Source organism: Callorhinus ursinus, unplaced genomic scaffold (assembly GCF_003265705.2).
Source record: "Callorhinus ursinus isolate GAN/ISIS: 27379988/994484 unplaced genomic scaffold, GSC_fseal_2.0 scaffold15, whole genome shotgun sequence".
In the NCBI taxonomy this organism is placed as follows: Eukaryota; Metazoa; Chordata; class Mammalia; order Carnivora; family Otariidae; genus Callorhinus; species Callorhinus ursinus.
This window is the reverse complement of record NW_027397077.1, coordinates 42,250,178-42,272,892: the sequence shown is the minus strand read 5'-3', so window position 1 is coordinate 42,272,892 and position 22,715 is coordinate 42,250,178. Positions and strand designations below refer to the sequence as shown.

General features: G+C 50.9%; 1 protein-coding gene across 6 annotated transcripts in view; it reads right to left on the bottom strand.

Annotated features, from left to right (window-relative positions):
* Window positions 1–455: 455 nt before the first annotated feature.
* Window positions 456–22,715, bottom strand: part of IFT122 (intraflagellar transport 122) — a 68,893-nt gene continuing 46,633 nt past the window's right edge. For 2 of the 6 annotated variants that reach the window (XM_073901682.1, XM_025885393.2), the window contains 12 exons: window positions 18,545–18,711; window positions 16,011–16,182; window positions 14,625–14,727; window positions 12,561–12,701; window positions 11,320–11,414; window positions 7,646–7,746; window positions 5,487–5,652; window positions 4,390–4,501; window positions 3,563–3,741; window positions 1,867–1,953; window positions 1,369–1,533; window positions 456–907 (listed from right to left, as the gene is read on the bottom strand). In XM_073901682.1, the coding sequence (XP_073757783.1) occupies window positions 818–907; window positions 1,369–1,533; window positions 1,867–1,953; window positions 3,563–3,741; window positions 4,390–4,501; window positions 5,487–5,652; window positions 7,646–7,746; window positions 11,320–11,414; window positions 12,561–12,701; window positions 14,625–14,727; window positions 16,011–16,182; window positions 18,545–18,711 (1,578 nt within the window). In that variant the 3' untranslated portion in view covers window positions 456–817. Of the gene's footprint in view, window positions 908–1,368; window positions 1,534–1,866; window positions 1,954–2,724; window positions 3,025–3,562; window positions 3,742–4,389; window positions 4,502–5,486; window positions 5,653–7,645; window positions 7,747–11,319; window positions 11,415–12,560; window positions 12,702–14,624; window positions 14,728–16,010; window positions 16,183–18,544; window positions 18,712–22,715 lie in introns of those variants that run through there. The other 4 variants (XM_025885392.2, XM_025885394.2, XR_012380964.1 and 1 more) reach the window with 3 other exon arrangements.

The window sequence follows — 22,715 nt, the reverse complement described above, 5'->3', positions numbered from 1 at the left end:
TCTACCCACCCTTGCCCTTGAGCTGCTGAATCGGACACTGTTGATGCTCAGGGGCGGGGACCTTAGCAGAACCTCAAACAGACCCATTGGCTTCAGAAGCTGGAGGGAAGGGGAAAGCCTCGGTGAGGCTGGGGCTAGGGGAATGGGGAGAAGGAGGGGAGCCTGGCCCTAGCCAGGAAGCAGAGGGTGGACTCCAGAACCTCTAAGGAGAGGCCCCCTTGTTATCTTCTTTGGAGCCAGGAACCTTATTTTCTGGTCAAGACGGAGCCCCGCTAAACCAAAATAAATAAATACCCGTTCCCCTACCCATTCCCATATTGCCATTTCGATTAGATTACATTTTAAGAGCAGGCAAACGTAATGTTCCTCTCAGATCAAATTAGAAACAGGTGCACTTTTGCATAAGGAAATTAAGTTGCAGACAATATGAAGATTTGCTAAAATGCAGACACTGATGAAAATAAGTAGCCCTTTTATTTGTAATTATTGAGGCAATCTGTTCGCAAAGTGTACATGTTAATGGTCTGACAGATCTGTGGACTCCAGCAGGCTGCCGCAAACAACTCAGAGCCTCTCTGAAAGTAACAGATTTTTTTTCTTAGAAAATATATGTACATTCTCTTCCCCATCTCCTGGTGCTATTTACAAGGCACGAAATGCCATAAATAGGAATTCCGTGGTTACACTAGGCCCCTCCCTAAAATACACACTTGATCTGGGCAGAAGACACATTCTGACAGTTTAACTCTTTCTTCCTTTGACAGCCCAGCCAAGTGTGAGGTGGCCCCAGTGGGAGCGGTGGTTCTGAGGGGACCAGTCACGGGCTGGGGTCGTCCATGCGCCTCCGACAGTAGGGGCAGCAGGTGTGCTGAAGCACCAGCAGCTCGTAGTCTTCCGAGTGAAACATCTGAGGAGAAACAGTCATGACCCGGGGCCACGCCCCAAGCCTGGCAGGGATTGCCGCCCTTCCAAGGGGAGGAGGCTTGGCAGTGAGTCAGGGCCAGAAACACCAGACCCAGAACACCTTTGTCTGAAGACTGAAAGGGAGGGGGAGAAGGGTCTGGGGTCTGAGGCCCCTTTTTTCTAAATGGATTTCAAAGGTGCATCACACTTGCCTGGCCCTCCCAGATTAGGGGCAGGTACAGAGGGCACAGGGTCAGGGGCAAGCCCGCTCCAGACAGCATTGGGAACATAAGTGAGAGGAGGGAGGGCCTAACGATGGCCGAGTCTCTTCCCAACTCAGAGCCTTGGCCTTGGGATCCCTTATGCTCCTCCCAGATGCCAGGCATCCCCAAGAGGACACTTGGGAAATGGACAAGCAGCAGAAAGAAGAAACTGGTGACCACGCATGAGCTGTAGGCACGGTACCTGGAAGCAGGAGGGGCACATGGTGATGGAGGCATCAGGCAGGAGCGAGCGGAAGTACTGCCACTGCAGGGGCGGGGGCCAGCGCTTGATGAGCACGTCCCGTCGGCTCATGGAGCGCAGCACTGAGCGGCTCACCACCACGGGCACAAACTCGGAGCCGCCTTGCTGCAGGATGGGCAGGTGGGAAGCAGGGGACAGTGGTGCTCTCACTCAGCCAGGGTGATGTGTTTATCTGGGTCATGATCCCAGAATCTTTGGGGCAACCAGGGAGGACCCCAGAGACTCCCTCTGCTTTAACCTTCACAGAGCCCTGCCAGGTCATGTAGCTCCTGCTAGCCATCTCTAGTGATGGAGTACCCACCACCTTGACTCCACCGCAGCGTGGACAGGGAACAAGTCCGTTTCATGCCAAGGAGTTTGTATAGAAGGGACTTCCAACCCCCCTCCCAACAGGCCTCCCGTGCCTCCACAGCCCATCACTCAGAGAGGCACCCTCACCTCAAAGCTCAGCTTTGCCGTGAATGGGTCATCTCCCATGGAGTCCGTGGTCTCATCCAGCCTCAGAGTCTGGGAATCTGGAAGGGTCTGGTCAAGGACAGAACCTGAGGCTGAGTGGGAAATAGGCCCCACCCTCCACCCAAAGCAAGATTCACAGGAGCTCTCTGTGGGCCTAGTGTGTTTCCCCATGACTCTGTCTGTAGAACAGGTTTCTAGATGGAGGAATGAAGGGAATGCAGGCCAGGGAGGAGACAGCCCTGGTCACACAGAGGCTGGGACCAGGCCCCAGTGCACAGGAGGGAAAGGGGCTCTGATGGGACCTTTGCTGCCCCACATAGACCATGCCAGGGCCCACGTAGGCCTGACCAGAAGCACCAAGTGAGCGGAGGCTGTAGGCCTGCTGTGGGTGGGAGTAGAAATAATGGGCCAGCCAAAAAACATGGCCAGCAACCTTGGCAATTCCTGGAGAAACGCTTAGTAATTGCCAGGTTGTCTGTAGGCACTTGAGATGGACTCGCAGGTCCTATTTCATGGAGAAGGGGGTGAGAGCTCCTGCAAATCCTAAGGCCAGCCAGACCAGGCTGAAGGTGCCTAAGGAGCTGCCTCCTCTGCCAGGCAGTGGCAGAAGAGCTGATGTGAGGCCAGGGTGGGTGGGGCTCCTACAAGGAAGGGCCCCAGGGGAATGGAGGCTGCTGGTGCCCAATCAGGTACGAGATGTGGTCCCACCAGGGAGCAACAACCCGCCAAAGCATCTGATTTCTGTCTCCCATCTTCAGCAAACAACTCCCTGGCTTTTCCTTTCTCCTCTGTTCCTCAAAATGTAAAATGTGGCCCACGGACCAGTGGCATTGGCATTACCTGGAAGCTTATGGAAAGTCAGGCTCTCAGTCCACCCAGACCTGCTGATCCAGCTGCTGTGTGCTAGCAAGGTCCGCAGGTGCTGAGTGTTCACAGTCACATGTAGAGGCCCCCCTCCTGTGTCCAGCTGGGACAGCGAACATGAGGGATGAGCTGAGGTGTGGCCTTTGACCCAAGCTGTCCCAGCGAGGATGTGCCCTGGGGTTTTTGCTGTCATGCTGGGAGGAGTGTCAGCCCTTTCCATGGATTTTAAGGCTGATAGGATGCAGGGTTGGTACTGCTGGTGGGATGGGGTGGGTGCTGCCAAAGAAGGAAGCCACTCAAGGGACAGCAGAGCCAACAGGATAGGAGACAGCCTCCCACCAGTGCCGAATGAGCACCTGGATCCAGCTGAGTGGGTATGAGCCCCTGGATCCAGCTAGGCTTTTTTACACCCTTTTGTTTGCTCAGCTTGATTGCGGTTTCTGTCTCTTGTAGATAAATGTGACCTGACTAGAAAAGTTGATACAGACATCATATGCTGTGTTGGTTGCTCATCAGCTGTGTGTGGCCAGAAGCACAGACGGTACCTTTTAGGAGCCAGGTGGGTGGGAGGCCTCCCCGGAAATGAAGCAAAGGTGAATACCAAGGCATCATCTCCTCTTCCACATGCCTCTTCTGGGCCTGTGGTCATGTACTGTCCCCTCTGGTACCTCTGTGCACTGGCCGGATCTCAGCCCATTCCCAGCCCCTGTCCCTGCCACCATGTGGGCCTCTCCAATCACTCGGCAGTGGCCTACCATGTCCTTGCGTCCGCTAGACCAGCCATCCCCCAATGCCCTCCTGCCTCCTGTCTTACACCCAGGCCTTGTGCTTGGCACACACAGGCATTCAGCCCAGCATCCAGGATACTGTTGCTTGTGATCTCTTGCCATTTGTTCTCACGCTTGTGTCTTGGTGCCTCCAGGTCAATGAGGGAGACAGCTTCTTCATCACTGATCCCCTCTTCCAGGTAGAATTCAACCAGGTGCAGCACCTCTAGAGGGCACAGGGCATGGGGAGGGGCCATGGAATGGCTGCCTCAGGGGGAGCTAGGGCCTGGGATGCTCTCATCAGGCAGCATGAGGGGAGGTGGGAGGATGAGAGTTTCTTTCCCCCCCAGCAGCAGGCTCCTCTGTAAGCAAGGACACAGCAGGGGCACCTCTTCTTGCCCACCACATGGCTGGAGGAAGCAGGCGTGTATGCATGTGTATGTGTGTGTACGTGTGTGCATGGGTGAAAACCAGTGCCCTTTAGCCCCTCCTTCTTCCCGCTAATAGCTGGATGGGCTCCTCTACAAGGGAGGAGGAACGGCCTCTGCCCAGCTACCTGGAAGGGGCTTCTGATCCTTTGTCATCATAGAAGGAACCAGGACGTAAGAGCCCATCTTAGCCTCCCAGACCAAATGCCTGAACAGTGGCATCTGGGGCATTTATGTCATGCAAAGCCCCCCACCAGGTTCTGAGGGGTGCGTGCTTCAAGTTCGGGCATTACTGGGTCCTATTTCTGGGACCCTTAGTGACCATGCATGTCGTGGGGTGGGTGTCACACTGTCCCCAATTTACAAATGGGGACACGTGTGGCCAATCAGCAATGGAGCGAGCCCAGCCATCCACTGTCCACTCCATCTAGACATGGCAGACTCACCATAGGAAGAGGCAGAGAAGACGAAGGGCTGGCGGCAGTTGATGCAAACATTGCCCAGGTTGTTCAGCAGTGGGTTGTTGGTGGAGCAGCGGTAGCACAAGGGCACCAGCTCCTACAAAAGCACAAGAACCACAACTGCCTGAGGGCCAAACCCAGGGTGAGGAAATGCTCCCCACTCTGATTTCAGTCTCCTGGGGCTTGGCTGCCAAGAAGCAAGGCCCCTGTGTGGGTGGGGAAGGGGCACTGGGCTCAGGGCTCTGTGCTGTGGTGACTCAGGATAAGGGCCTATAGAGGCATCTGAGGCCCTGTCACTTAGGTCCCACTGCCCTGGACACTCCTTCATAGGTAGGACTCAGCAGCATATTTCTCCAGCAGGAATGACAACACCACAGCCACCATGTACTGGCCACTTGACATGCACAACGTACTGTGCTAAGCACATCATCTGGGCTGGCTATTTATCCTGTGGGAAAGGAATTATGTGTGTCCCCATTTGATAGAGGGGGAAACCGAGGCTCACAGAGATGGAGACAGAGTTAGGAAATGGTGGAGCTGGGATCTGAACCCAGGTCTGTTTGATGCCAAGTCTCCGCTCTGAGCTTGAAGGAGGGGATTGTGAGAGACAACAGGATAAATTGGAAGAAAGAAGGCTGGGGCACAACTGGACTACAGATACATGGAAGAGTGATGACCTGATTCCAGAAGGAAGGGGGGCTAAGACAGGAGCTCCTAGGATGAGGTGAAGGCAGAGCCATCTGGGCATGGAGGAGGAGAGGGAGATTAAGGGCAAAGCAGCATGGGCTGGGCTGTAGCCAACTCAGAGTCTCACAGGAGGGCTAGGCAGCAAGGGAGGGCAGGGCTCTGGAGCCCACAGGGGCCAGGGACTATGGCTGGAGCACAGCAAGCTGAGTAGAGAACAAAGGAGGCAGAGAGGGAAAAGCAGAAGGGCAAACCAGGGTTTGGGAAAGGGAAGAGGGCACAGAATCCTGAGAGCATGGTAGCCATCTTTCAAACAGAACCCGGCCAGGAAAGAAGGCATCAGGAGACATCCAGGAAGAGGAGGGGAAGCCTCCTGCCTGAGAGAGCTGTGCGCTCACCTCGCTGTCATGGAAGGGCTTGGAGCGGATGGTCAGGCTGCCCAGCTCAATGGACTTCTGGAACCTGGCGGGGATCTGCAGACCCTGCAGCTTGTCGTAGGCATGCCGGGCCAGCTTGTAGGCACCCAGGGTTTTGCTTTGCTTGGCCAGAGTGAAGAGAGTGTTCCTGCACAGATGATAGGGTTAAGGACAGCAGAGGCCACACTGGGCCCGAGAGCTGGCACTACCTACCCTTGGAGTAAGCCCCGTGCTGGAATGCAGCCGCTGCTAGTGCCAGGACATGGGCAGGAGCCTGAGGAGTGCTTTGCTCATTTGTGGGATGTAAATGTACTCCTCGGATAACAAGGAATAGGGATTTTTCCAGAGATAAAGACAGTGCAGTTTCCATTAGTATTTTAACCTTGCTTAGGTTCTCTGGGCCTGCTGATAGCTCATCTTGTACCCTAACTAGGCCAGAATGGCTCTTCCCACCTCACCCAGCCTGCCAGCCAGGTCCTAGGATGTCCAGCACTAAGTGCCATCCTGCTCTAGCCTTGCCAGGTGGGGCTGGTCCCAGACTGCCTGTGGAGCTCCACTCAGATCCAGCTCACAGAGGCCATTGGGTGCAGGGCACTTCTCTCTGCCTGCACTTCACCAGAAGCCACAGTGATTTCTGAGTGTCAGCCTCCCCTGTTCTCTGAGATTCTCCTCTGAGCTCCTCAATCTGAGGTCACAGGCCTTTGCGCTTGATCCCAGGTCACCTTAAATGCTGGCTGCACCCAGGCGAGGCCTTGCCCTTCCTCCCCTACCCCACCTGTGAATCCCTTTCCCCACTTCTCCCTGGCAAGCCTCAAGTACCAGGCCTCCTTCCCATTCTCCTTCCCCCTAATGCTCCTGCTCCCCACAACCCCAGTGTGGCTCCTTCCACTCCAGAAGTTACATGGCAGTAAGTTTCCTTGTCTGTGTCTCCACTGTCATTCCTCAAAGTCAGGGACCATATCAGGAGCCACTTCCAGGTCCCCAGTGAACAGTATAGGGTGCAGCTTAGGGTAGGGATTCAATCAAATTCTGCTGACTCGAACAGAACTTGCTGGAAAGGCTGGGCACAGGTGCTGAGGATCTGGTAGGTGTGGCCTTGGCCACTCCTCTGCAAAGGTCTCAGTCAATGAAGGTAGCACCTGATTTCCCTGAAATGTAGGTGATGGGCCTGGAACCTTTAGAGAAGCCACTTCTCACCAATCAGTACCTCTGAGGCCTCTCCTGGGAGGGTTTTTTCCTTACAGAAAGAAGGCAAGGTTGGTGCTGGGAAGGGGCTGAAAGAATACAAGATTTAGAAGAGGATGGGGAGAATTATGACTTTTATGACCTTAAAGGATTTTGGTCATTTCCTGGTAGTTTCTGGCAGCATGGGTCCTCAGCCCCCTTCTCTGCTTACAGCCCCTTAACGGCCCTCACAGGTCCGGAGAGGTGAGGCCAACTCACATGGAGGCCCTCAGGCCACTACCTCTTCAGCGGGGCTCCCACCTAGGCTGGGCTTCAGCTCCTCCCACACACCAGGCTTACTTCACCTCCATGCATTTCCATGTGCTGGGTGCTCCCCTGGAACATCTACTCTACTGTCTTTCCTGGTAGCCTTATGGGATAGATGTCAGCTCTTCCAGGCAGCTCTCCCTGACCATGGCCCCAGCCCTAGCTACATTCCACCCCTGGACACAGCACACATCCCACTGAACTAAGCCCTGACACTTGTCACCTCCTCTACTAGATGGCAGCTTTGTCACCCACTGCCTGGCCCACTGTCTAGGGCACAGTAGGTGCTCCATCCCCTCGGCTGAACAAACACCCTCACCTCCCCAGGGAAATGCCCAAGAGTCCAAGTGCTTCCTATAGTTCAGTTATGCCCTCGTTTATGGGTTCCAGGAGGGCAGTGTACTGGTTAGAGACCCACTGCTGGGCCAAGCCCAGAGAGCCCTGAAAACGAATCTTCTCTTGGCACTGGCCCCTTGGCCTCCCTGGCTGAGCTGCTTCTACAGCAAAACAGTAGCAGCAGGACAAACTCTCTCTCTTCCCTGAGGGCTATGGGAGAGAGGGGAGGTTCTGCCAGTAAAGTGTTCTGGAAAGAACTTCACAGGGGCCATTACACAAGAGGGCTGGGACAGAGGGTGGGAGTGAAAGGATACACTTTAGAGATGCCCAAGGGGGTGTCTTTGGTCAGGCTGTGCAGCAGGAACCTGGAGATGTTGAAGAGGGTTTCGGGAAGATGGAAACTGAAGGGCTCCTCCTGCAGTGAGAAAAGCAAATAGGGATTGAATTCCTCAATGAAGCAGCTGCTGGACCAGGCCAAAAGGCAGACACCAATAATTCTGAAATACTTCAGGCAGAGAGCAGTCTCCCTTAATGAGCATCTACTACGTGCTGGGCACTTTACGGCTGTCTCATGTGGTCTTTAACACAATCCTGTGAGGATGCATTTTCATCCTCACTGTACTGGTGAGGAAACTGAGGCCCAGAGAGATGACTTGCCCAAGCCACCGAAAAGAGCCAAGTGAGGATTCAAACCCAGGTCTGATTCCAAAGCCCAAGAATGCCTCTCTCCTAGGCTGTACTGCCTCTCCAGGGTTGGTAATGATTCCATTTCCCTGAGCTCAAGTTGTCTCCAATTAGCTCTGAGAGAGAAGACCTTTTATGCAATTTAGGACATGATCAGACCTAAGCATGGCTTTAAATGGAGGCAGTTAACTCTTCAGAGCATGAAATCACGTGCCTCTTCTCAGCTCTCCAGCAGCAGCCTGGCCGGCCGACGCCCACCAAATGTGCACATGTGCTGGAGCTCCTGAGCTGCTCATCCCCACACCCCCGGCACCTGGCACGGGCCCCGGCAGAGCAGGCACTAACACACAAGCACAGGTCTTCAGTACCTAGAGGCTGCCAGAAGCTCCGCACAGTAGACCACCGGGAATTTTCTATCATGAGGGGGGCCATAAAAGGTTAAGAATACCATTTTGAAGGGATCTGGCACATTGTATGCAAACTGAGACTACTTTAGATGACGGGATGAAAGCAGGCCAGCCCCCCCACCCCTAGCACTTACATGGTAATAAACGGACATTTCCTGAAGGGTCTTACTAGGCTGTACTCGTCACCGTGCCAACAGGACTTAGGCCCTAATTGGTCTAAATTTGCGAGGACTTACTTTATACTACTCCTTGGGTTTGGAGCCCAGCATTCTCTCTAACTCTCATTTAAATTTCTACAGCCTCTGTGAGTTCCCAAAACCGAAGAAAACCTGAGACTGCATCCTTTTCTGGATGAGAGCCAGGGAGAAGCCTGCCTCTGGTTATATCAAACTAGGTGTGGAAGCTAAGAACCATCCCAGGAAGAACAGAATTGGCGGGGGGGAGGGGGGTGTCCTCAGAAGCAGCACCTCTCCTCTGGGAAAGAAGCCATTATCTCAGGAAAGGTCTGGTGCTTCCCTTTGCAGTCTGCTCTGACTCAGAGCTGCTGTGCTGGGCCCTGATGCTAAATGCTGAAGTATGACCCCCCTGCAGGCCTCCGCACATGCTGTGACCCTGGCCGGGAATGCCCCTTCTTCTCCTCATCTTACTCATCTCCCTGCTCTTTGCTCAGGTTCACTTCCTCCAGGAAGTCCTTCTGGTCCTCTTAGTTTTTCCCTTAGGACAACTGGGCTACACCTGCGTGTTCACAGACTATGAGCTCTTCGGGGGCAGGGATCACATCTTGCTCACACTATGTCCCCAAGGCCTCAGCAGAGGGCCTGACACACAGGAGGGATTTGTCGAATGAAGGAATGGCCCAGTGAAGTCTCAGCTGGGATGAACAGCCAGATACCCCAGCTGGTATGAAGCTGCTACAAGCTCACAGCTGCATGTAGGTCCTGGAGCAGAGCTCAGTTGTTACAGAAAAGAGACAAAAAGCCCACCTCCAAAGTGGGTCAGGCAAACTGACACTGAGCTGGTGCCCTGACTTTCCAGCTGAAGTTGAGTTTGGGGTCTTTTTTGCGGTGGCTTCTTTCCAGGTGAGCACCTGATAGAAATGAGGGGCCCTGAAAAGGCTGTAAAGGAAGATGAGTTCCCTTGAAACCACCAACCGTGGTGTGGGGAAGAGATGAGATGAAGGGCTGACAGCTGGCCCAGGCAGAGCCCAGCAGAGGAGCCTTTCTTGCCAGACTTTCCTCAGAGACAAAGAATGTGCTGAGTGCTCAGCACAAATGTGGGGAAAGAGGTGCCCAGTGTGGAAGGTAGGGCCCATGAGATGGTCAAAGAATTGCAAAATGCTCGGCCTGCTGGGGAATGGCCTATGGAAAACTGGTTGGAAGCCTCCAAACAGGGCAGGAGGAACAGCTGACACTTATCTGTGCCAAGTGCTTTTCCAATATTAACTCATTTAATCCTCACAACCCCAGCAAGTAGGTCCTATTCTCACCCTCACTTTAAGAGAAGGAAGCTGAAGCACAGAGGCAAGTGAACAACTTGCCAAGGTCACACAGTGGAGCTGGGGTGTGAGGCCAGTGGTCTGCCCTCTCTACGTTAGAGGGTGTGGGAGATCAGAGGCTAAGAGCACAGGCTCTGGAGCCAGCCCGTCTGGGTTCCAGTCCCGGCTCCTACTTACTAGTTGTGGGATCTCTGTGTTTAGCACCTCAGTTTCCTCATCTGTAAAGTGGGGCTGACAGTACTTATCTCACAGCATGATTGAAAGGATTAAACAAATTGATACAATAAAGCCTTCAGCACATTGCCTGGTAAATAGTGCTCAATAAAGGTTGGTTATTGGTATTATCCTCCTAGCTTATCAGCACAGGATAAGCTCACCCTGTAGGCACTTAATCAACATTTGTTGAGTGATTGAGGATACACAAAATGAGGAGGCTGATAACAACCTATCACCTGTTCCCCATTGTCAGGAGATAGATTTAAAATGGCTTAAAAGAATCAGGAAGTGACTAAAAAAACGATTTGGGTCTCTGGAAAATCAAGCCCACAATTCAGTGGCAGGGCCAAGGAGAGGCCTCAGGCCTTTGGTTAGAGCTGGGCCGTCACTCATCTAGAGTGGAACATCCACCCTTGATCATTTTATTTTATTTTTATTTTACTATTTTTTAAAAAAGATTTTGTTTATTCATTTGAGAGAGAGAGAGCACGAGCTTGGGGGATGAGCAGAGGGAGAGGAAGAAGCAGGCTCCCTGCTGAGCAGGGAGCCCGATGTAGGGCTCGATCCCTGGACTCTGGGAATCATGACCTGAGAGCCCAAGGCAGACGCTTAACCGAATGGGCCACCCAGGCGCCCCCACCCCTGATCATTTTAGAGATAACCCTTTGTCTAACCTGGAGTTGGCCTTGAGTTTTACAGACATAAAGCCAGCAACTAGAAAGGCCCATTCTAGCTCTGGCTCACTAATTCAGAAGCCCACAGCTTGCAACAAACAGGTCAAAAAGGTAGCTACTTGAGTAAAATCAAAGTTCCAAACTTTGGGGCGCCTGGGTGGCTAGTTGGTTGGACAACTGCCTTTGGATCAGGTCATGATCCTGGAGTCCCGGGATCAAGTCCCGTGTTGGGCTCCCAGCTCAGTGAGGAGTCTGCTTCTCCCTCTGACCCTACCCCCTCTCGAGCACTCTCAACCTCTCTCTCTCTCAAATAAATAAATAAAATAAAATCTTAAAAAAAAAAAAAAGTCCCAAACTTTGTCTCCCAGGAGGAGACCAGAATTTCTTGGCAAGTCATCCTGTCCGGTGGGTTTACTTTCTATCCAGAGGTCTGCTGCTCTGTAAGACGTGCCCAGGGCCCCTGGCTCAGTAGGCAGCACCCCCACCAGGCCCCCATCTCCTGGCCACCTTACCGTGTACCGCTGAATGGCATGGTAGCTGTGGTACAGCTCGGCCAAGTGCTGGAAGTGGCGGAACTTGTCAAGCATCGCGTCCTTCTGGGCAGGGTCTGAGGGGCGTAGTGGGAGGGGGGAGGGCAGGAAGGGGAAGATGTGTCAAGCCACATCTACAAGGAAGGGTGAGGCAATGACAACACTGCCAGTGTCTGCTCTCCCCCAGTATCAGACCTGTGCCAGGAAGACTGACAAGAGATGCAGTGATGGGCAAGGTGCTCCTTAGGAGCTGGGACCTCCCTAAGACAGGGAAAGTCCCAGCTGGGCACAGCATGCGGCCATGCAAAGTCTGAGAACATTTCTCGCCCCTCTCCCAGATCTGACACTACAGCCTACCAGGTCATTCCACTGGGGAGTGCCAGCATGAAGAGTGTGATCACTGGCACCCAGACATACCAGAGGAGTCTGGCGTGGAGGATGAGCAGATGTCAGCTTTATTCATCTCACCTCCAGCCTCTTCCCTCTGTGCGTGCCATGTCTTATACAAAGCACAGACCACTGGCCGGAACAAAAACATGCCACCTAACACCTGGACCTAACAGTTTCCAAACTATAACCACAGCTTCTGTGAGGCTCACAGCAGCCTTGTGAAGGAAGCAGGATAGGATTACCCCCACGCCACAGATGGGGAGGTAGAGTTTAGGAAAAAATTGTGACTTGTTACAAGTCACCTAGCTGCCTCCAATTTCAGTGTTTTTCCCACTCCAGCATGCTGGCCTTAGTCCAGTGAAGAATATCTCCCTGTCCCCTTCACTTCCAGAACTCCCTCAGTGCATCATGGGAAGTCTCAAGAAAGCAACATTGAAACTATTTTCCTGCCTGGAAGGAGTGAGAATCTGGAGTGTGTTATTGTAAAGTGACCTCTTTTTCATCTTTCGATTTAATTAAAACATTTTTTTAAAGTGCTCACCTAGGTCCAGTTATAGGCTCCCAGGTAGCGGGGAGAGATATGTTCTGAATTAGCAACACAGGGCAGGACCTCCCAACCATAACCCCAGGACAGCCCTCATACCATCATTAAACTTATGGGCAAACTGAAAAAGATGACACACCAGATTATGCCGCTGCAAGACAGGGTTACAGACAATACACCCAATAAATAAGCCCAGGGCTTTAATTAAAACGTTTCAACTCCTTCGATGTTTATCTTGGTGCCAGAGCAGGGCTGGGGAAAACAAGTGGCCTGGCTGATGTTTACTTACCTTGAGCTATATCAAGGCACTGCATGGACAGCATCCAGTAATAATAGGCAGCGTCATTAAATCTGCTCTCGACCACGGCATTGTGTGTGAGTTGCTCCAGCACCCTGACTGCTTCCCGCTGCCGCCCAGCCTTGTGGAACGCTGGAGGGACACAAAAACACACAATTTGGCGAGTGGGATGGAATTCTACAGGGCTTGCAAGGGGCTGCTGTAGAAGTAGGACACTCATTGGGAGCATCTGCAGCACTTTGTTGCTGGGATGCGCCTCTCAGGCCGAAGGCTATAAATAACTGAGGCTACATCCTGAAAAAAAAAGCACAAGTGCGATATATCCCTTTCTGGCTGGGAAAAGGCGACTGACTTTGGAAAAGCATGGCAGAAAGAAAAACCTTGGGGCCAAACTGCAGGGCGAAGTCTGAGGATGGCACTGTTGCCCATCACCAGTGAGGTCTTACCCTCACCCTGTTCCAGGACGAGGCTTTGTGACATCTGGGGTGACACTAGTAGCACCTGACACTTGAACAGGTTTGGTGGCTTACAAAGTGTTTTTGTTGCTGATTCCTTGTTGGATGGTCACAACAGACTTATGAAGGTGTAGGTAAAGTGGCATACCCAAGGTTGCAGAACCTATCCCCACTTAAGACCTCCATCAGTCTTCAACTGTGTGCTTTTTAATGACAACCTTGAAAAATATGGCTCAGCTCTAGCAACCAAACATTTGTGAAAACATGCAAAAAAACTCTCAATAATTCCTATAGCTATTTAACAGAAATTTCCTGACTCTTGACTATGTGGCCAGACCCTCAGGAAGTTGGGCTGCCAGGGAGGCACTTCTAGCTGTGACACTTGCTCACATGTGGGCACTCAGATGATCCAAATCCTCCGCTTTAGAGAAGGAAAAGGTCTGGCCTTTGTTCCAATCTCATCTCCAATCTCTTGTCTGAGTACCAAGTTACTATGGCGATGGATTCTTGGAAGGGCAGACACAGACAGATGGATAGGTTGATGTGTTTTGCCCAAACATGCACATACTTCAGCAACTGGGTGCTCTGGAAATGGTAAAGCAGAAGAGAACATGCTGTCTTTCAATGGGGGCTTTTAGCTGAGGAGCTCCAACAGGGAGACATTTGTTCCACAATGTGTCCGGAGGTGGCAACTGTTACCATATAGAAGTGTAAATGAGATGCTATGGAATACCACACACCCAGCTTCAATTAGAAGACTTCCTAAGGAGGCAGCAAGACCTAGTCACAAGAATCAGGTTCCCAGGCAGACAGATCCTGGTCCAAACCTCACTCTGTCACTCTCTCTGGCTTTGTGACTTTGCAGGGCACAGTTAGCCTTGGCGTCTCTGCAGGGCTGCTGGCGAGGTTCAGAGTTATGTAGTTAAGTGCCCAGCCGGTGCCTGACACAGAGAAGGCAGTCACATTTTAAAATTGCTATTACCGGTAAAAGTTCTATGCTTCCTTTTGCTCCTATCTCGGATACTGCCATACGTGGGGGGCAGCCCACTTTACCAGTGGAAATGCCAAGGAGCAGAGGACACCCTGTTTATCTGAGCCAAGTTACTGTTTGCGGTAGAGCAAAGAGGCAGGTGAGACCATGCCGGACACTCTGTGGGAGTTCTCATATTTTGTCCCCACCCCAGCCTGGCTCAGATTCCCTCTCTGCCACTTCCTCGCTGTGGGACTTCAGGCAAATAAATCCCTTTACCTCCTCCAACCTCAGCTTTCTCATCTAGAAAACAGTACCGATATCATAGGGCTACTGTGAGGATTAAGTGGGAAGCTACATTTGAGTGCACAGTGCTTTGCTCAGAGAAGAGACAGGACCTGCCTGAGGTCCGGAGGCATGTGAGTGATGGACCCAGGTGTGTCCAACTCCAAAGCCCATGTTCTTTCCACTGCTCCCCAGTCTTTCACCAGGAAACATGTCATATTCCTCAGGGTGAAGTCGTCCATCTTCAGACCCATGATGGGAGGGGCTTGACAGCCTTCCTGAAGTGTAGATCTTGGCAGTACCATTTCCTGCTCCTTCTGCAAGGTGTTAGTCTGTGTGGCCTACCTTTCTGGGCTTCCTCAAAACGATCATTCTCTGCTAGCCACTGAGCATAGGGCACATAGATGTCATCCTTAAATTCGGGATGCTTCTCACCCAAAGCAAAGGCCTGGAGGAAGGAGCAAATGTATTCTTAATAAAGCAGCCCCCACAGCCCCCATGAAAACATGGCACTTGGCTGAATCCATTAGGGATGTGTCATATTTTGCCAGCCTGACAACTCAGAGGGGGAGAGTGCCTCCCCCTACCACCACCCCCAGAAACGCAAAAACAAATCAGCTCTTTGAAAACAAAAGGCAATTAACAGCAATATGCAAGTGACTGGATTCAATAACAACACAGTCTGTTTCTGGACCACAGAAGCAGCACAGAATCGGAAACATTTTATTTTGAGGGTTTGCGTGGGCTCCTGTAGCGCTGCAAACAGATTTCTTTTAATTGCAGATGACACCTAAGGAAACAGAATTGACATTATCATCGTCACTGCTTATTAGCTGTCAAAGATGACTGTGGACTTGGTGCTGTATGGGACCCAGTGACTGCTTTATCTAAGCTCCAGAACCACCCATCAGGCCAGGAGAACTGGAAATGAGTCATGGGGGACAGTATGTGGCAACAGGGAGAAAGTTTGCCTGATGCATAGTCAGGACTGAGTGTTTCTAAGATGCTCTAATTTATGCTGCTTGAGAAATCTCCTAATAAATTTATCTTGAGAAGCCATTTATTGCCTCTGTCCTTGGCCCCACCTCTTCTCATCAGTAACCTTGTCACCTCACCAAATGGAGCCACGCAGAGGGCAGACAAGAGTCAGCTTTATTCAGAAAAGGTCTTGCTATGGCTCTGTAAACTAGACCTCAGTGGGTGGATGGGTGGGTAGGGTGGAGCGAGGACCATGGGTGCAGCCCCTGATCCTCTCAGGAAAGAGTCCAGGTTAGAGGGAAGAAGGAGGAGAAAGAGCTGCCCCTGAAATGGTTCTGGCAGCCTCCACCTGGAGAGTATGGGTGGCATTTTCTGTCAGATGGCACCTAACAGGTTTTGAATGTTACACAGGTGTGTCTCCATGTCAGAGATCTATCAGCCTGTGGTGCTGGCCACAAGCAGCTCAGATCCACAGCAGGCCCAGGGCTGTCCTGTTAACTCTTACATCCCCAGTGTCTATCACAGGGCTAGCATGAAGCCAGCAGTGCATAAAGATTTTCTGAATGCATGAACCAATAAATGGGCCTCTAAGACACGCTGGCTCAGAGAATTTGAGGGTTAGTCTCCTGATTGCCAGGCCAATGTTCATTCTCTTGATGAGGGCAGCTGCTCTCCATCCAAACCCCAAAAAGCCCCTTGTGGTCCAGGGCTCACATGGGGCCCCCTAGCCCATGAGGCATGCTCTACCCTTACCTCGTCCCAGCGCTGGGTCTCCACATGCAGCTGAACCAAGGACTTCAGGTCACCAATCTTCAGGTAGGTTTCAGCAGCATAGCCAGGGTTATCCAGCTTCTTGAAGTAGTAAGCACACATCAGCAGGGGCTCCCGCTCGGCCTTGTCCAGTTTACGGGCAATGTCAATTAACCTGGAGAGGTAAAAGCACAGGGAGGAGATGGACTCCTGTAACAGGAACCTGATGGAAGAAAGCAGCACAGGCTTTTGGGTCTTCTTGAGGGCAGGCTCCATGTTGATTCACGTTACTGTCCCCAATGCTCAATATGGTGCCATGGTCCTTGGTGCTTGATGGGTGGTTATTAAATGAGTGAATATATAATCCAGAAACATTGCCCAGTGACCGGGAGAAGTCACCTGCTAAAGGACACTGTCTCCCCCACTTTGTGTGTGCCTTTCACAGAGTCACTATCTATCCAGCAAAATCTGGGGATAGAAATGAATACCTACTGATCACCTACTGGTACCAAGCACAGCACCATGAGCTTTCACATGTGCGATCTCACTGAATCCTCACTGCCCTAACAGGTACTATTATTCTCATTTTACAGATGAGAAGACTAAAGGCTAGGTCGAAGGTGAAGCAGCCTGCTCAAGACTCTGCAGCCAGCAAGTGGCAGAATGCTCTTTCCACACTGTTTCAGGAATTCTCATAGGAAAGTAAAGGTAAAGGCATCAGAATTCTTCAGCCGACAGGACTTTAGAGGAAGAGGCATGTGTGGAGCTGGCTCTGAGCTCTGGAAGAAAAGCCTCTTGGAAATCTTGGGTGTGCCTCTCCTGCTGGCCAAGGTGCTGACCATGGGGGAGGGGCCACAGGGACCAATGGGGCTTGCCACTTCTTCCCAGTGGTAACTGGCCCTCCCACTACTTGTGGGGACATGAGGGGGTGGATGAAACATGCTTGTTCCCTCTGGTCAGGCTGGGGTTTGGAGTAAAACCAGCTCTCTCAGGGGAAAGGGGCTCTACCCAGCTTGCTCTTTGTGAAAAAAGGGGAAGCAGCTGTAACAGATCCCTGTCTCAGACACAGGCAAGCTCAGGGAGGGCTGTCAATCTGTACGTAGAATAATAATGGCATCTAAAAATAACATTTCTCAGCAGAGAAAGAACACATTTTTAGGGAAAGGTGGCACAGCCAAACCCTTAGAGCCCCCCAGCCCCACCCATCAAACCAAATGTCCCTGGAGAAGAGGCACCTTTTACAGCCAGACCTGGAAAAAGGATGGAACATGCTTAAATATCTCTTTCCTGAACTAGTTAGGTATCTCCAGGGTAACCTGATACATGTCAGTTGCAAATGAAAGTGACATGAAAAACCAGAGGGGAGAGCAGGGCCACAAATCTGCCTGGTTCTCTCCTATATCACTCCTTTTGTGAAAAGAATAATTTGGGGGGCAAGATCTGTATCTTCAAGAAACTTCATTCTTGCACAAGATGGGGCAGTAGGTCACACACATATGGCACATATGTGAGGGGCATACATGGCAACTACATGGTGGGGTTCAGGGAGGTGACTTAGTCATTAACCAGCCCTCTCCTTCCCCAGGTCCTGTCTAGGCCACCACTACCTGTGGACCACTGTGTGGCTTCCAGAATAACCAACAGCCTGTAGGGCTCAGACTGAGCCACCGTCAGGAGCTGCTCCCTCACATGTTCTTTACCAGCTCTGGCAGTGTGCACCTGTATGTGTACACACACACTCACACACACACACACACATACATGAGTGTGAAGTATACCTTCCTCGACTATGGGAGAAGAAAGCCCCCCCCTTGGAGGTCTGATGCTCTAAGAGTCTCAAAACTGAATCCATTATCTCTCTGGGCAGCCCCACTGCATGCCCACCCCCCTTCTGGGTGACTCCTGGTTTGTGCTGTTTTTTTGGCCTCATGCCCTTCCCCTTCCTACCACCCTCTACCTCTTAAAATTCAAGGCCCTTCACGCAAACACCACATCCATGGTTCCTCCCATGAGAATTCTTGTCTCTTTCCCTGGTGTGCTTAGAAGTGTTCTTGTTCTTTTTTGGTTCCTACCATTACACATGCTAGGCGCACTGAAATCAGCCAGGTCAGTTTGAAGCTCAGCTCCATGGTTTCCCAGCTGTTTTGCCTCATGTGATCACCTGGTCCTTGAGCCTTGGTTTCCTCATTTGGAGCTGGGCATGGAAATACCACAGCTTAGGGTATGGGGGAGAATCAAGTGTTTGTAAGATATCTCAGTGCCTGCCTCCTAGGAAAGGCTCAGTGAATGGCAGCTCTAATGCCTGGGTATCTCCCCCTACTCTTCCCCCACCCCCAACCCTTTCCCCAGGGATCCACTAAGCTCCTCAAAGGCAGTGACTACCTCGTTCAATTTCTGTCTCCCAAAAACCTAGTCACTATTACATTTGGATTATATATTTAGAGAAATACTATTTTTTCCTTTGTCAGTCAAAACCAAAAGCTGACATGACATGACATGCTGCCAAATGCTTCTTGGGGCAGGGACTGAAAACCCACGTGTCAATCCAGCCATGGTCGCCGCTGATCTCTACGGCCTTGACGTGCTCTCCCGCTGAGATATACATCTCCACAGCGGCTTTAGGCTCGTTGATATTTCTAGCCCAGTCAGCCTGTTTGGTGATTAGCATCTTTGTTTCTTTGGGGTCTCCAGATCCAAGGAAATCCTGAGGAAGCACAACAAACAAAAACACTCCGGATTAGAACTTCCTGCTGCCAGCATTACATCAGGCTGCTGAAAGCTGGAGCAAGGAAGGGCTCTGTTTGGCTGAAACAGGCAATCAGGATGCAGGCGTGAGCCCATCCCTGCATGGCTGACTGGGGGGCAGTCCCAGGTGTCAGGGAGGAGTGCTCATAGGCTGCCCCACAGGTGCTCCTCGGGAGTATGGGACAGTGTCAAGGACTATGGCCCTGAACGTTTCCTGCCCTTCCCACTAACAGACATTTGTTCTCCAGCTAAATAATACTTTCCGGACTCTTCGGAGTACTTACACAAACTCTGCAGTGTTGAGGTTTTATGATCAGGTTACTTTGTCTCTCTTTCTCTCTCTCATATAGAGACGGATATACGTGTGACTATTCCCATATAGTGACTCTACAACCTGGTTACCTAATTCCAAATATCCAGACCTACAATCTTTATTCAGTTAAAAGGGATGATACCACATGCCTCAGAGTGAGGCTAAGCACATGGTCCCATAAACCTAAGTGACAAAATGATGTACAGAGTTCTAGGGGAGCCCCACTGTGCCCTCTCCTCAACTACCACCACACTAGGAGTACTGTTCACATCTGTTTTCTGATTCTGTTCACATTCTGTTGCCTGAACTTAGAGCATCATCCTACTGGCTTCTTCCCCGGTTATGTGCCAAGAGCAGGTAAGGAGCACAAGTGTTCTTGGTTAGTTACTTTTTGACTGGATGATATCAAATCCTGTTCTGTTATCAGGTCTGTAGAGGTAGGGGCAGCAGGAGGCCATGGGGGGGGTGAGATGGGGGGAAGAGGCCTAGAGAGAACCTGGGAAGGAAGAGATAACAGGGGGCCTCTGAAAGCCCATGGTTGGCTTCCCGGGGTTAGCCCAGGAATGTGTGAGAAACAGCCTGAGAAAATCACCTCTTTTCAGGATATAGTTACCCCAAATATAGACATGGGAGTTTGCCATAGTTGAGGCAACTTTGGTGCTGACATTTTTAAAGGTGGGGCTTTTCAAAAAGGGAAATTAAGAGTGCTTAGAGCCCAGATCTGCATTACTAGCAAGAAGTGGTTTGTCTTAGGAATAATGTACCCTGCAGAGAGTGCACTGTGTCAACCTCACAAAGTATAAAAAAAGCATTCCTTTCCCCATGATTAGCACTCATTTGTCAGGAAAGTACAGTCAATGTATGCTAAAAACCCACTTGAACAATTAGGTCTCTCTCTGTTTCCATTTGCTTTCAGGGTAATTGTGTAGCCCCTAAAATAATATATTAGATTGGCCTAAGACAACCAACTGTTGTAAGGGGAGGAAAGGGCATCATTTACCCTAATGCTGGGATCCAATAAAAGACAGGCCCATCTCACTGGCCTCTGGTCTCTCTGGAACTCACACAGGGGAAGAAGCTTGGAAAGCATTCACTGACAATTTGAAGATGCCTAGTTTGGGCCGTTACAAACACAGCCTTCACTCTTGGTAACTAGTATAATGCATACTGTTTATGCGAGTGCAAAGCCGGAAACTCTGCTAACCTGGTTCGTTAAATGAGGCTAGCAGCTGGAGAAAACAGGCATCATAAGACAACAGAAATGTCCTTCAAAGTGAGTGCTCAGTGGACTTGGGGTGACTATAGTGAGAAGGGTCAGAGGCCAAGAGCAAGCCATAAATTTGGGTTATCAACAAGGAGACCAGCCAGACACACAGCTCACAGGCTTGAAGGAGCCATCTCCAGCCCAACAGCCCAGCTCAGGGAGCTCTGACCTAATTGAAGCTGAGTCTAAATGATTCCTTCAAGGCTCAGCAAACCGGGTTTTCAAAGGTTCTTTGGTTCCATGAAGCTAATTTACATGTTATCTGGGGCCATGGCAAAGACTGTGTCCTGGAGTGGACAGAAAGAGGCTGTGCTGAGTGATGAATGAGACTAAACAGTGTTCTCATGCTTGGTGATTTTGACAAGGACATACTACATAAGAGTTAAGAGCATTATAATTCCCTTTATCACCATATAAACATGTCACTTATCCGGAAAGCATACAATTTATTTGTACGTGGGAATGTAATTTAAAAATTTTCCGAAAACCAGATTGAATCTTGGGAAGCAATTTTCAAGTAAACAAAAACATGCCATGTTAATAAGCACTGTATTCCCCCCCCGCCCCCCATCATAATGTGTATGTACACATTTCCTCAAAGTCAGACTATTGGGGGGGATTGAAACAGAACCAACTTACTTGGAATTGCGATCAAAAACTAAAACCAAAACAACCCCCAGAATATTTACCTTCATAGAGAGGCAGACCAGATGGAGTGTGTAAGTGGGTTGCATTTCTGGATGGGAGACTATGGGTACACGAAGCTCACCCGAGGTGTGAGGAGGGGCCTCAGTGTAGGGAGAGGAGTGGGACTGGCTGGGGAGAGGCCTTAAGAATAGCCACTCTGTGGTCACACTTAGCTTCTCTCATTTTCCCAGCCTTTCTCTAGTTTGGCCTTTGCAAAGGGCTTCCTCATACATTGTTTTGTACAATTCTCAGAACTGAGCTGAGCTGTAGCTATGTTACCCTCTGAGAAGAAAATGGAGGCTCAACAAAGTGAAGTGACCAGGAAGGACCCACAGGAAGGACGAGGACTCACACCGGCTCTCCAAATGCCAAGTGAGCAACACAGTTGCCTACTGGGAGGTTTCAGAGGTTTCAGGAAAGACTGCTGGTTCTGAAGAACAACCACATCCTGCTGTTCCTAATGCCTAAATTCTACTCCTAGGGATTCAATCCTTTAGTTAAGGTTTTGTCCTCAGTTTAAATGTTGTTATCCCCAGAAAAAGACACACTGAGTTAGCTGTTCTCAGTATGAATGCAGTGTTAAATAGTGTGTGTGTGTGTGTGTGTGTGTGTGTGTGGTGTGTGTGGTGTGTGTGTGGTGTGGTGTGTGTGGTGTGTGTGTGTGGTGTGTGTGTGTGTGTGGTGTGTGTGTGTGGTGTGGTGTGTGTGGTGTGTGGTGTGTGTGTGTGTGTGTGGTGTGTGTGGTGTGTGTGTGGTGTGTGTGTGGTGTGTGTGGTGTGTGTGTGGTGTGGTTGTGTGTGTGGGTGTGTGTGGTGTGTGTGTGGTGTTTGTGTGGGGGGTGTGTGTGTGTGTGTGGTGTGTGTGTGTGTGGTATGTGTGGTGTATGTGTGGTGTGTTTGTGTGGTGTGTGTGTGTGGGTGTGTGTGGTCTGTGTGGTGTGTGTGTGTGGTGTGTGTGGGTGTGTGGTGTGTGTGTGTGTGGTGTGTTTGTGTGGTGTGTGTGTGGTGTGTGTGTGTGGGGGTGTTTGGTGTGTGTGTGTGTGTGTGGTGTGTGTGTGGTGTGGTGTGTGGTGTGTGTGTGTGGTGTGTGTGGTGTGTGGTGTGTGGTGTGTGTGTGTGTGTGTGTGTGTGTGGTGTGTGGTGTGTGTGGTGTGTGTGGTGTGGGAGTGTAAGGAGAGGGTAAAAAAGTGGAAGAGGACCAAGTGGGGGAAGCTCAAGCACTTGGATCCGAGGGACGGGGTGAAGGAACCATCAAGGTAAAGAGACAGGCTAGGACTAAGGTGCTCATTCAGATATTAATGACTAGAAACTCCTGGGCCACATCACAGGCACTGAGATGCAACCTTCAGCCCCAGGATCTCACAGGTGGAAGACAAAAGAGCACAGCCATCTTTGGGAACAAAAAAGGAGAAAAAAAAATGGGGAAGATTTTCCCATCTTGAACTTGTGAGCTAGGTAATTACCGTTAATAGCCACTAATTGGTTGTGGCTGATGACTCACTTAATAACATTCTGAAGCCTATCCTGACAGTACCAGGAAAGGCAGGTTAACAAAGGCATTTCTGTGGAAGGAAGAGCCTGGTTGCTCAATGCACCCAAGGCTCTTTTTACCTTGCATTAGGCTGAACAAAAGGCTTGATGGCCTAGGCTCCCCGGTGGGACTTGTTCTCACATAAACCATCAGGAGCCTGCTCTAGGAA